A 14223-nucleotide genomic window follows, 5' to 3' on the forward strand; every position below is an offset into this window, starting at 1 on the left:
CATCAAGCTCAGCATTAATACATTCATGATGCATCTTCTTTGAATAATAATAATTTGAAGTAAAAATGACAAAAAACTACCATCTCTGTTTACACAGAAAGAATGATACATAGCTGGTCATAGTTTATATTCACTTACTCTGCCTTTCGTTTTTCAGAATGAAAGCTTTCAGAAATCAATTCAACTTTCAGAAGTCTCTAGCCTTAACACCACACCCCAACGATTAGGGGACTCATTTGTTATTTCTCAATATATAAATTTCTGAACTTAATTTATACCTGTCTTAATGTGTAATGGGTAAGAACTAGGATTAACACCTCCATACACACTGTTGATAAATAGATTTGTTTTCCTTGATGTCATAATATTTTTTTAACACACTAGTAAAGAGAGGAAGAAATTCAAGTTTTGAGTTCACTGGCACACATAAGCACACTTAAGTTGGTATTTAAGACAACCTACAAGGGAAGCACGCACCTTCTTGAGTATCTCAGTATTCAGCAGCATGTAGATACTTATATCACAGGACTCTGCTTTGGGTAGTGAGCTTAAGTTGCAGTGTATAATTAAGCAGGACCTGCCTGGTCTTTCACAGTCCTATAGGAAATATGGAAAATGCCATTAGGTGAAGGAGGTAAAAATTCAATGACAAATTGTGTGACAGCAAATACAGCAGAAAATTAGGTATATAGTAAACTGCTAGAATACAGCACTCTTACACTGAAATATCAGGAACTTTCAAGACCTGAAGACAGCTGAATACAGAGACCTGAATGAAAGCAAGTCAGCTAATAAAATTCAGCCCTCTACAGAGGTGCTGAGCCAGGCAAGCACCCTGGAAGGGGCAGGGCCACTGCTGCACATCAGCCCTCTGTGTGGGTCAGGCACCAAGTACAGTGCCTCACTGCCCCCATGTGCCTTTGACAGAACAGGGGAGCGAAGGTTCTGGTGACCAACTGCGTTATATATTCAGCAAAGTGTTGCTCTACAGTGAACAATCTGCTTCAGATCTTCATGCCAAGCCATGCAAAATCGTTTGTAGAATATGCTGTATGTCATAAGTGGTGCCATTTCTTACCAATACTTTTCTGCCAGACTTTGTGAAAAAAGCAAATATTGTGTGGAAAATATTTTCATTCTCTTGAGGAACAACACATGGGCTGTGGTTTCTGTGGAAAGAACAGCTTCCTTTGTCCTGGCCAACCTGCATGCACAATTATAAATCACAATTATTATTCTGAATTAAGCTAAATTATATGAGAAGGTGGGATAAGCCTGTCCATAAAAATACACCTATATGTGAGCTATATGTCTGGCCTACCATTAATTGCCAAAGGAGAAAAATAACCACTTTGGGAGTCAAATAAGCCCAAAGAAAATATTGGAAGTAAGCCAGACAAACCATGCTTTGGAAATGCTTTGACTGGATAGGACATGAACATATCTAACCTAGTTCACATGTAGGTGTCTCTGTTCTACATGTCTGAAGATAGAGACAGAGGAGAAAAATCCCAGCAAAATATATAAAACCACCTCATAGCATTTTAAGTCAACGGTGTTACCTTTGTATTACCTTCTTTGTAACTGTGTTTATTTGATGTTTTGGTCAACTCAGCTGTTTCCCTGCTTATATCAGAACTAATGAGATAAATGACATCTTCCTCTAAATGCTCAAACCTAGACACTCTTTCACCTTCAGCAGAAATACACAAAGATAAACTTTTTGGTCTCTTCTCCCAGGCAACCAACAATAGGACAAGGGGACATGGGCTCAAGCTCTGCCAGGGGAGGTTTAGGTTAGATGTTAGGAATAAATTCTTTACAGAGAGGGTTATCAGGCATTGGAACGGCCTACCCAGAGAGGTGGTGGATTCACCATCCCTAGAGGTTTTTAAAAAGAGATTGGACGTGGCCCTTAGTGCCATGATATAGTAATTGGAGATGGTTCAGGGGTTGGACTTGATGATCTTGGAGGTCTTTTCCAACCCAATCTATTCTATGATTCTGTGATTAGCGTTTTCACTCGTCCAGCAAAGCAGATGATTGAAGCAAGTGAAATGTACCAAGCTCTGTTAAAATGAGTTTCAGTTAAGATAACCTTGTTCTAGAAAACCCTTCTCAGTTTTTGCAGCTTATAAATATTCACTGAGGAAAATCTACCAGAATTTAATAAAAAGGATGACAACAAAGTATCAGCAAATTCCTCCTGCTGCCATCCTTAAAACTTATGAGTGTGTGTCTTGGTTTGAGCTGCCCCCCCGGTAGCTGGGGAGCCTAGAGGTGATTGGTCCCAGGAGAGTTTCCCCTGAGGGACCAATCAGAGCTGTTCTTTTTCGCTCCTGTGAAAATTAGATATCAACAACAGCGGGAAGCTGTTGGTCGAGTGTGTGAGAGCATGTAAGAGAGAGAGAGAGAAGCTGGAGGGGTGGATGGGCCCCCCCTCCCCGAACCCGGGGGGTGCCCTGTGCCCCAGTGGTCCTGGCTTGGCCAGGGCTGGAGGCACCATGTTCTGTGTGTAAGAGAGAATCAGAGACATGAGGGGTGGCCAGGGGAGCCTCTGGACCAGAGGGGCCCTCGGGCCTCCTCGGCCTTGCTTCAACTAGGGCTAGGGTGGTTCCCTCACCAGTTCTCCCCCTCCACTGCACAGAAGAAGCAGACAGAGTGGACTCGGAGGCCAGTCGGGAGAGTTGCAGCTCCCTGTTTCCCTGGCAGGCATGCTCGGTACTGGAGCCGAGCCAAGAGAGGGGCCAGAGAGGCTCGGTTGCCGGGAGAAACAGTTGCGATTCATTGCAACAGTTGGAAGAACTCCAGGCAGAAATTGGAGATGGGCCAGAGAGGGCTTGGAGGTGCTCTACGCTGGGTTTGGACATGGACTACCGAAACTGGAAGCTGCAGCAGCTAAAGAAGAGTGAGAGAGTCAAACAAGCAGGTTTTTCCTGGGTAAGGACTTTAAAACTATTTGGGGTAAAAAGAACTGAGCAGAGACCCAGAGCCTGCAACCTGGAGGGTGAGAGCAGAACATCTTAACCCTGGGAGGAAACCTTCACGAAACCAGAGAGGAAGGACTCAGAGCTGACTCCCTGGACCTTTCGTGATGAAGATCCTGATGGCGCAAGCTGTTTCCCTTGCAGCTCAGGATAGGACCTCAGCATGAAGCTAAGGGCTGGTGGGGGTTTCAACCCTTTCTCTGATACCTCAGTGAGAGAGAGACTTTTCACTATCGCTCGGAAGACTTCTCCCAAACTGATGTGGGAGGGTCCAAGGAGTGGTAGAATCTGTGTTAATATTGTGTATATAACTGTTTTTTAGTTTGTATAGTATTTATTTTGTATAGTAATAAATTGTATATATTCCCTTCCCCTATACTGAGTTGTGCCTGCCTGAAAACTTCTCTTTGGTGTTGAGGTAAATTGGTGGGGGGAGGCTTGGAAATTGGAAATTGGATTTTTGAGGGTCTCAAACTGTGACAGAGTGAGAGGGAGATTTTCCCCATAAACCACCAACTGACATTCTTACACATCTTGCTGTTGACATCCTCACATCCTCTGACAGGATGTACCTTATTCAAATAAAAAACCCTCGAAAGAGGGAGGAAAAGAGTTGTTATAGATATGAAATTGCTGCATGCTCTGAGTCTGATTAGGCATCAAATAGTTAAGTATTGCAAAAAAAGAAGCAAATCCCAAAGATCTATCTAGATTTTCAACATTATTTTCCAGATAAGTGATGTCTGTGTCTCTTGGAAAGATGTACCTTTTCTGACTCACAAGTTCTTCATAATCTGTTATTTGAAGTATGTGTCCATAACCTGTCTTTACATAATCTGTCCTTACATTCCTAAGAGATGCACCCACAGTTTACAGTCTCATTGGGATAAACTGAAAATTAAGACTACGATATTCATCATTTGTCCAGATCACCTGAAATGAGTTTTCATTATTTATTGTAGGTAAGAGACTCATAAAGCTCATGGATATTCATTTTCTTTGATCTTTCACATGGAAATTAGATCCATATCAACTTGAAAGGTTTATGTTAACTATGAGTAGCAAAAAGTCAAGACCTATTCAGTACTTGCTCTTTCTTCCTGAAAGTTTAAATTACCAGACACTTGGACAGATGTCATCAGATTCATGCAAGAGATACAGGAAGGACAGTAGGAGTTTCAGCACTATACCAGCTCTTGGTATACTCTCCAAATAGTCCCGCTTTACATCCTGTAAAAATATGGTGTAAGAACAAACCAAAGCAGAAATATCTCACAAGACTAAAAGGAATTATCTAGCAGGAAGCAACACAAATATGGTCCTTTCTCCTCTAAATGATTATCTTTTCTTAAACTGAAGGCTGGCATCCTTTTCAAAACATTTTAGCTGAAACAGAGAAAGGCGCCTCCAGAGGACCAACTCTGAACTTGGAAGTACTCTTTCCTCTCTATCAACTACACAGCAATCCTACATGAGGTGGTTACTAAATTCAGTCCATATTAGGGGGGAAACAGGCAAGAACCAAGCACCTCCTGTTACCTGCACGGCTTTGGAACAGACCAGCAGGTCACCTATACCCTGTTTTAGTAGCCAAAGGCAGAGGTTACTTCCTAGAAGCAGACGCTACTACTTGGTCAGCAGAATGTGGGGGAATTCAACCAGCCAGAAATCAAGTCAGACTCATCTGTATGCCTGTGATCAATCAGTGTGTGCTGACAGCCAATAAGCAGGAAAGGACGCAAGGCATCTGAGCAGCACTCTGTTTCTTTTAGCACTCTTGGAAACCACAGAGCCATAAAACTAGGAAAAAATTAACAAAAAACTTTTAAATGAGTGGATCAGGCTGAGGTAGAAGGAAATACATCCTTTCCAAAAGACTGGCCACAGTTGGTTTGGTGGGGTTTTTTTTAGCTATTTTGGTTTATTTTGTTAGGGTAACTGTCAGACACATTCCACATCATCTCTTATTCTCAATTTTACATGCATCAAGGTTCAGTCAACCAGTCAGAAAAAACTAGGGCAACTTTTCAATAAACTGCTTTCAATGAAATATTCAGCTGCAGGAAAACAATCAGGTAAATAAAATCTTAGTATAAAGCTCCAAAATGCTCCTCAGTATTATGCTGAGACTAAACTGCATATGTGAAATACAAATCATGATTTGGCCTCATTGTAAGCCTCTTGTTGTTCAAACATTATGCTCCCCCAGCCACTTGTTTTTCTCCTTGTGACCAACCTCATAATTTGGTACACAGAGAAGGGAATTTCCGGCAAAGTTTAGGGGCTTTGCGTGGGCAAATGCTTCCGATGCAAGAACTGTACAAGTCTTTGAAATGGAGTAGGAAGCCAGGCTTTTTGTCAGACTTAGAGTTTCAGGGTATGTGGCAAACCAGAGCTTTTTGGAAATTTCCATGTGGTCTCAGCAGCCTATAAACAGAAGAGGACTATCCCCCAAAGTGATCTTCCCAGGACCTGGGATTCAACATCTCACAGAAACAGCAGAAAGGATTTTTTTTGAGCAGTGCATAGGATGTGGAAAGAGATGTGCATTGTCTTTGTACTCAGTACAAGGACTATACAGAAGCCACAGAGAAATGTCAACATTCAACTCCTAACACAAACAAACAACAAAACTGGGGTGGGGAGAACAGGGACAAAAGGGAGGCTTTATTAAACTCTACTTTAAGATTGCAGATTGGGAAATAAAAACCTGCCCTAAGAGAGGTACCAAGCAGGAGTAGCCTCTTAAGGAGGGACTTCCAAGGAGCTGTGTTCCAGCTGTCTCTGCTGAATGTTGTTTCATCCTGTTTTCCAGAAGCTACTTATTCGTTTTAAGTCCTGAATAAAATCATTTGCAGTCTGGTGCACTGGCAATACAGAATGGTGTCCTGTACATGAAGTGTACCTAAAATCTAGACCGAGACAAAGGTAGACAAAGTGTACCTTAGCACATAAAGTAGGCCAAAGAAAAAGGTAAACGAGGCTAACTGCCTGGCATCCTCATCACCTGATGTCCATATTACACTCTTTTCTAACTTGCTGTGAGTTTGGTCCTGGGGCCTGAATGTGCTGCAGTCACAAATGAGTGGCTGACCTAGCAAATTTCACTGAACAGCTTTACACTGCAGAAAAAAATAGCATAAAAATAATTTCAAAGATCTTAAATTATTTTTTACTTTTTCTCCTCCTCTATATTCAGTAGTCTGTGTTGTCACACACAGTCTAGACTACCACACGTCATGAGTTTTTCTGAGGTGATAGCATAACATTTTTGTAACACAAAAGTAGATACCATTAACTACTGATCCTAGCATTAAACTCCTGGAAAACTTTTCTAATTAAAAAAAAATGTATTTTTTGCAAAGAAATTACATTTTCAGAGTTTCAATTTTAAACTGAAAAATTTGTAAGGGGGTGATATTCTGATAGAAATCAGAACATTTTATAAAATCTTTTCAAAAAGAATTTATAACTTGATATATTTATTATTTGTCTTTGAAGATATTCAAGATGGTGAAAGCATGCTGCATTCTAATATTAACAACTTTCATGTGAGGCAAACCAACACTAAAAACAATAGTAAAATTTTCCCATGCAAGGTCTTACCGACAATGGTTTCTTTTTACCAGGCTGTTCATGTGTAAGGATGCTACCATTTTCTAGCAGTCTTGTCACAGACTGCAAAACACCTAAGATCAACACACACATCATGTGTATTGTTTTTTTTCTAGTTTTTATCTCAAATTCAAAGGCATTTTTGTCAAACTGCTCAATCCCAAGGTAAATAAAGGTTAAAAAAAAAATAATTCAGATATTCTCACTGTGGAATATCAGAGTGACTAAAGCCAGTACGGTCTGCACTCTGATCTCACCCACATTCTTGAACATCATTGGATGTCAGAATAGTCATCGACATTTCTCAATAACAACACACTATTGTCTGGTGCCTCGCTGTGGGAGCCCAAAACCAGCTCTCGACAAAAGGAAACTTGGTAAATTTGAATCATAAACCTTGGAAAACAAGAGCTGACAAACATCTCGTGATCTGAAGAAATTTGGACCCTTGTCCTGAGACCTGTTGATGTGCAACCCTGAGATACAAACCTGGCTCCAAGTAGAATTAAGAAAGGACTTTTTGAGATGATTGTTAAAACCATGTCTAAACCCCTGTAATCCCTCCATCCCCCATGTAATCCTGCTTGAAGAAAAATTAACTATCTGGAAATCGCAGTAAAAGCTTGTGTAACTCCTTAATTAACATAGTTTTTCCCCTTCATTAACATGTCCAGCCTCGATGTCTTTAAAATTGTGTTCTTGTGTTCAAAAAAGCATTCCAGTTTTCCCCATGCTGGAAGGGTGTTTAGTTTCCTTTTTCAGTCTGCCACTCCTCGCTTAGACACCTAACGTCTGGCACTTGAAAATCACCATCTTTCAGACAGTTTTAGGTGGACATCCAAAATCAAAGGGACAGAAAATCACTACTCGCTCACAAACATATATATATATATATATACATATACACATGTATTCTCCTACTGTATTCAACATGTGTGCATGTACATGCAACTTGCATAAACATGAAGAAATATAAGCCAGAACATTTGTACTACTCAGACTGTAAATGGCACCTTGCATAACAGGCCTCTAAATGTCACCATACCTCTACAAGGGCTTATAATTTACTAATCTATCATCATAGCAGAATATCTTTTATGCTGCCTACTCTATCCATTCCAACCCAGACCATTCTATGATTCCAAAAATGGCCACACACTCATGGAGACAAGTTAGTCTCTAGCTTTGTTAATTTACTGGAAGTTGCTGTCCCCTTGAAGAGCCTATGAACATGCTTGAGAGGCATTTAAATAGGACAGCCTTCACAATGGGTTACTCTGCCAACTTTCTGTTGTCTGCACAAACCACTAAGCTTCTCAGAGGAAAGATATAACCATTGGAGAAAGCATGCACATTACTTCGTGCTTTAAAAATGTTCTATCTGCAACAAGGAAGAAATTACCACAGGATGACTTTAGTGGATTCTGAATATCGGAATCTGTCTGACTTTTGTCTTACAGAGCACAGGCAAACTCACAAAGCAGTAATGGTTTTTAATGATGTAAGATTACACCACTCTGGAGAAAAAGTGGCAAGAAGGTCATTTCAGAGTAAAACATATCACGAACACTCCACACATACTACATCCTAAAAACACTCCAGGATATTTAATAGGGCTGTATGGGAATAGTGTGTTGAATTTATTATGTACACAGGGATCATCCGCTCTGACTTTCCCTGCATGTGTAGGGATTTATGAGAATACTTAGGCTTGGTTTGTCACTCCAACAAGGAGGTACCAGTGCATGGGGGACGATCACCACATATTTCCCTGGAAACACAGAGGATAATCCAAGGAAAAACTTCTTGCCAAGAAGCCAGGTCAGCCACAGGTGGTTGGAGTTCCTAGGAGAAATAATACACCTGCTACCTCAGCACATTCCTGTTCTACCATCAGCTCTCTCTTCCACCTTCAGGGTACTTGCAAACATCATTTCTCCTCATCTGTAACTACTCTCAGAACATGACAATTTCTAACAAGCCTTTGGGGCCTTTCAGAAATTTTTGAGATTTGTTAGCAAACAGTTTAATTTTAGGTCATACTACCTGCAACATAAACTTCACAGGTGGACTGAAAGCCAGCGGCCTCTTCTTAGATTTAACCTAAACCTATCAACATGCATCAAAGGCAAGATCTTCCATTTTTTTCAGAGCCCTATATCCTGCACAAGACGTTAACCTGAGGGAGGGAAATGAAATACAATTTCCAAACAAGGGGCTGGACAGGTCAGTTGAGGACCAAGCAAAAGAAGTGAATATTAGCAGTTGGCATGGTGTTAAGTATGTGCAAGTGATAGAAGTCTCTTGGAAGAACGAGACAGAAAAAACAGGAGGAAAACTAGCTATTGCTTCCAATAAAACATTAAGTATAATTTCCCTGCTGCAGTGCTGCATATAAGAAGCCGAAGGCTATTCCCATATTTAATGACTGACATTTTACAAGGTAAATGGGCAAACAAATGTGTATCTTCATCTCATTCCTTATATACAATACTAGACTTCCATTGATGCAAAAGCACTAATTGTGATATTAAAACTTAAAGTTTCCACGTTCTTTCAGTAAGCCTGATTCCCCACCTGAGCCAAATCTTCACTAGTTATTAGCCTGGAAGTCAGCAGAATTAAGCTGGTACAAAGCAATCATGAAGGTGGAATCCAGACCTGAGTGCATGTGACAGAACCAAATCCATATCCAACCTCAGAAAAAGTGCATGGGCAAGTTCAGGGAAAACATCAATTGGAACAGCAATTTTACTTGCAGGAAACATGCTCAAGGTCTGAACACAGGCCAGTCATCTCACAAAATTGTTAACATTGCTCAACTCTGAAATGGACGCCTTGCTCTTCAGCCCTGGGGTATGCTGGCTCCAAAGGACAAGGAGTTTGGTTGTGGTCTCTGCCAGAGAGTTTTTACATATTTCCCCCTTCTTATATATTTATTAACTGTTTTATTTATGTATGAATAACTAATCAGTGCTTCAAGTTTTCAAACTCAAAAAATAAATAACAGATGCACTTGTGTGTCTTTGTTGCTCACCATAGCACATTCATTCTAATATTAGGGGAAAAAAGTATACATATGTTCTGATTCAAAGATACTGATTCACCCTTTATTAGGTGAACAGAGAATTGATAGGCAGGGTTAATCTAACATGTCACACTGAGAAAAAAAGGGTACTGACAAGAAATTCCAGACAAGGTCAAGACTTTCAACAGCAGACAAATAAGTTATGTTATCTGACTACTTGCTCCATATGCCAAGAATGTTTAATATTCACAGATAATAAAACATGCTTGAATCAGAGCAGTTTTGTTGATTCTGGCAATAAATTTAAGAGACACTGAAATAATAGAAAATAATTTTTAAAATTAACCCATTTTTACACAATCCTTGAAAGATTTAAAATAAAAATAGCAATGATGGCAAGGAAAACCAGTAGTCCTCAGATCTAATAAGTAAACTTACACAGCCATGAAGACAGGCAAGATTTAAACGGCAAAGTGAAGATATTAAAGTCTTAAATCAGCTTAGAGGAGTACACCATAGCTCTGCCTTCTGCTTCTCCAGATGAAAGGGAAACACTAAATGCATGTTTGGCATAAATCTGTGCTAACCTGATTGCAATGGCTTTAGATGTTTTTTTCTGATGCACTTTATATACAGCTTAATTAAATAATCAGGTTCAATAAGCATGATCTTGCAACATTTGCCTGGTTTGGTCCTGAAACCGATTTGCACATACTTAGCAGCAATCCCCAGAAGTACTACTCTGAAGAACTAGTGATGCCTATCCAGTTCAGTGACAAAAGCAAAGATCTTGCATAAAGTTCATAACTTACATGACAGCAGTTTCTTTCCTAGACAGAGGGTACTGCCACATATACACAGTGAGAAGAAGGACTGACCACTTGTATGATTTAGCTGTGAGGTCCACAGAAGGTTCAAGCCTAAGAATGAATCACCACCACCTTACACAGAAATCAGTTTACCATTAACATTCATGTGCTCCTTACATAGCCTCTAACAGCTGAAATTCAAGAGAGAGACACTGAGAGGTACTTTTCCTCTCCCTAAGGGGAACTGTGAAATGCTTAACCAACATATGAGGTAACAAATAATTCCCAGGATATGCCTCTATTTAAAAAGTCCCTGAGATTACTTACAATTTGGTGCTCCTTCAGCTAGGTTCCACCTGTTTCTATCTAGCACATCCCCTTCTGCAGCCTTACCTATGATGCATAAACACAAATAAGCCTGTGTTTCTTCTTTACCTATTTGTTGGACTTTCGTTATGGGCTGTGTTGATGTTAGGATGAAGAGTTCTGAAGACTGTCGGTACGTACATTCCCTATAGGGCTCAAACAACTCTGGTGTTTTTCCCTAAAGCAGACATTTGGATGTATCAGAAAGGTGTTTAAGATCTAAGCTCTTCAGAGGCAGAGGAGAGAAGGTAGGACTTCCAAGAGGATGATTTTACTTATCTACTGTAGACAGCTGAAGATTAAATGAGTCATCCTCATTAAAGAAAACTCTTGGGGGGGTAGAGGAGATATATTAAGTTAGGCAGAAGATGTCCTTTACTTTCTAAGACATCTTCAGAGTTCTCATTTCTCAATGAGTATCAATGGTTTATTGATACTTTTGATACCATAAGGTACCTTGTATGAGATTTGCAAAGCCATGAGAGAAATCCAACAAAAGATGCTTATTTCCACTCTGATACATGAACAGAGAGGAAAATGCTTCTTTCATCAGATGGGAGCTAGAGTTTATATACACAGATACCATAGTTTTTAACTCTTACTTGTTTTTTTGCTTCCTTCATTTAGACCACAAATCTTGTGTGCTAGTTACAGAAGAAAAAGGCTAGTTTATGAATCAGGATTCAAAAGAAGACTATGTGTTAAATTAATTAACCAAGCAGTTCTTTTCTCAATTTTCTTCTTCATTGTTTTTGGCCAGAACAGCTTCACAAATGGGAAAATGGTGAAAGGAATCCTTAGATTCCTTCAAAAAGAAATAAAGAATTTTAAAAAAAAAAAGATTTTAGATTCTCTTTTCATTCAGTAGTCCTTCACCAGGAGGAGCTTCCTTCTCTGGCTGGGAAGCTTACAAAAAAATCTACTATACATATTTTTTCCATACCTCAGCAAACTCCTGATTACTACATCATTACTCCTGATTTGGTATCTACCAAACCTCGTGCTTTCTTCATCAATCTGATAACAGGTAATGTATATACCCATTATACTCTTTCTTTATCTGAAATTTCCTTTTATCAAAAGGCAAATCAGCCATATTTTTCAAAATTGGAATTCCACATATTCAGCCAATTTAAAATAGGAGCTATGGGCCGTTCACAAAGTAGCAACACTTTCAGTTGACTCAAAATATTAATCAAACGGCCACATTATATTGACAAGAGATGATTTTTTGGGAGGGAGCATGTCGGAAAATTACAATAACTAAGTAAATTGACAAATTTTGCTTTAGTTTGGAAGCTAATTGTGAGCAAGCCACAAATGAACACATCAAGTGTTGCCATGGCCTGATTTAATATATAGATCACAGTGTTTTTATCCCATATTTCAATGGCCTTGATTTTTATATTACTAGTCTTTCTTGAAAGACAACTATTTTTCTGTATTCAAAATGCATTTTCCAAGAACATCCTCTTTAGAATTTTCAAAAAAATTCACTGCTTATATAAATACCATACCATTTTCATTGCTACAAGATTTGGTCTAAACAATCAAAAAAAATCAGAAAATTTGTTCAAATTTGGTTTCACCTAAAAATCCAAACTACAAAGTGAAAGAAAACTTTCTGCCCTGTTAAGTAGTTTTGCTGTATCCTCAAGGATGCATCCAGTAATGCACGAAAAGATTATTTTGAAACATTGGAAATGCCGTGAACTCTGACCAAGGCAGAGTTTTTGCGTAGTGATTTAGATGTCTCTTATAAAGTAAAAATGCCATGATTTTTTTTTCCACTATAGATTTATTTTAAGGTCTTAACTCAGGAAAGAGCTTTAATTTTGTGGCTGGGCACCATTTCCTATATAACAATGGAAACTTAAATTAGAGCAAAGTTCCTCTTCACTGAGTTTCATTTCATCATGCTTACATTAGGAAGATGTTTAAGAGAACTCGTTCTGAGCTGCTTTGGGGTTCTGCTCCCCATGTCTAAAGGTGACTCTCCCATGCTGACAGTGTATGCTCCTGCCTCCCCTCACAGCCATCCTCAGATCTGGCAGATGTACTAGTTTCTCCTGCAAGTGAGAGAGCTCCTAGCCAAAGTCAGATTCAGTGGCTATCACAGAGCTGCTCTACACTGAGGGTGGGGTGAACACCTCCAACTACCTAAGCAAAACTGTTTTGCAATAGTCATTAAGCATTAAAGTGAAAGAGGCAGGAAGGTCAGAAAGTTTCTGTACAATTTTTTGTACAAATTTCTGTACAATACGCTCCCTGGAATGAATAATTTTCTCCAGTAATCTAGCTATGCCTCTAAATATGGTGCCAAAATATGTGTACGTCAGTGCATAAGAATCATTGAAATGAAAAGACTACAAATGAGATGACGAATACAAAGGGCTAAAATAAATCTTGCTGTAAGTGCAAATGTTCCTGCACAATCTTTCTGACAAAGGTGGCAACGAATAGCATAAAATGTTGCTGGAAAAAAAATTTGCTGTATGAAGTAAAATGTTTCTATCTTCACATGCTGGGACTGCATATATGCATATATATGTTTTCAGAGATGAAATGTCTAAAAGACATAAATAATTTTAAACTAATTTTAAACTGTTGTTAAACCAACAAACAAGAGGTTATCTACATACTCATAACAATATGCAAGTTTGCCTCTGTTTGTGGAGTGTACAGTAGTGAGATTGACAATCTCAACATATGCTTCCAGGAACACTCATGCACTACCAGCACTTTAGAGAGCTTTGATGTCCTTCTTTGCTTAGTTTTAAACACCAGCAGTGAAGTAGCCAAAGCATTGGATTCTTATGCTGGAAGATAAAACATACAGATAATAAGCAGAAATTACATTTAAGGTTTTAAAATTGCAAAGATTTCTTTTTCATTATATAAGTGAAGAAAAACCTCAAGCAGCCTGGGTGGGACCTTTTATGGAATGAGGCAGCAAGCTTCTCCCTAACTTCTTCCTTCTCCTTTCAGTCATTACTGTGCTAATGCCAGGAAGAAAAATTACATGAGTGGTATACAAAACTGGCCTTAGAAATATAACCTGTCATCAGCCAGGAAAGACTTGTGGCTCTGGGACTGACTTCCATTTTACTTTTTTCTGTATCAACATTCATAGGAAGAGAATAAAATTTATTTCCACATTTTCCTTATGGAACATGACAAGCATTTCTACAGTCCCATGCTCAGGCAGCCATTAACTTAAAAGGCAACCTGTAAAAGGAATTCTCTTCAATTCCTCCAGCTTCTCTTTACTTTTTAAAATCTTACTGATATCCAGCTTTCACAAAGGTGCAATCCAGGTCTCATCCACACAGAAAGAAGTGTGAATATGCTAAGCATAATAGGACAACTGGAGGACTTCTGTTTGTCCTTCCCAGAGAAGGACCTTTATTTTGCTCCC

At 39.2% G+C, this 14223-nt stretch overlaps 1 protein-coding gene across 1 annotated transcript in view; it reads right to left on the bottom strand.

The window, feature by feature from the left end:
- LOC103755396 (integrin alpha-9) overlaps positions 1 to 14223 on the bottom strand; it is a 121127-nt gene that overhangs the window by 25574 nt on the left and 81330 nt on the right. Inside the window, exons 11-12 of the mRNA XM_018075097.1 lie at positions 1079 to 1204; positions 478 to 597 (exon numbers count right to left, since the gene is read on the bottom strand). Of these exons, the coding sequence (XP_017930586.1) occupies positions 478 to 597; positions 1079 to 1204 (246 nt within the window). The remainder of the gene's footprint in view (positions 1 to 477; positions 598 to 1078; positions 1205 to 14223) is intronic.

The sequence above is a fragment of the Manacus vitellinus genome, unplaced genomic scaffold (assembly GCF_001715985.3).
Source record: "Manacus vitellinus isolate BGI_N305 unplaced genomic scaffold, ASM171598v3 scaffold_3_pilon, whole genome shotgun sequence".
NCBI classification, from domain to species: Eukaryota; Metazoa; Chordata; class Aves; order Passeriformes; family Pipridae; genus Manacus; species Manacus vitellinus.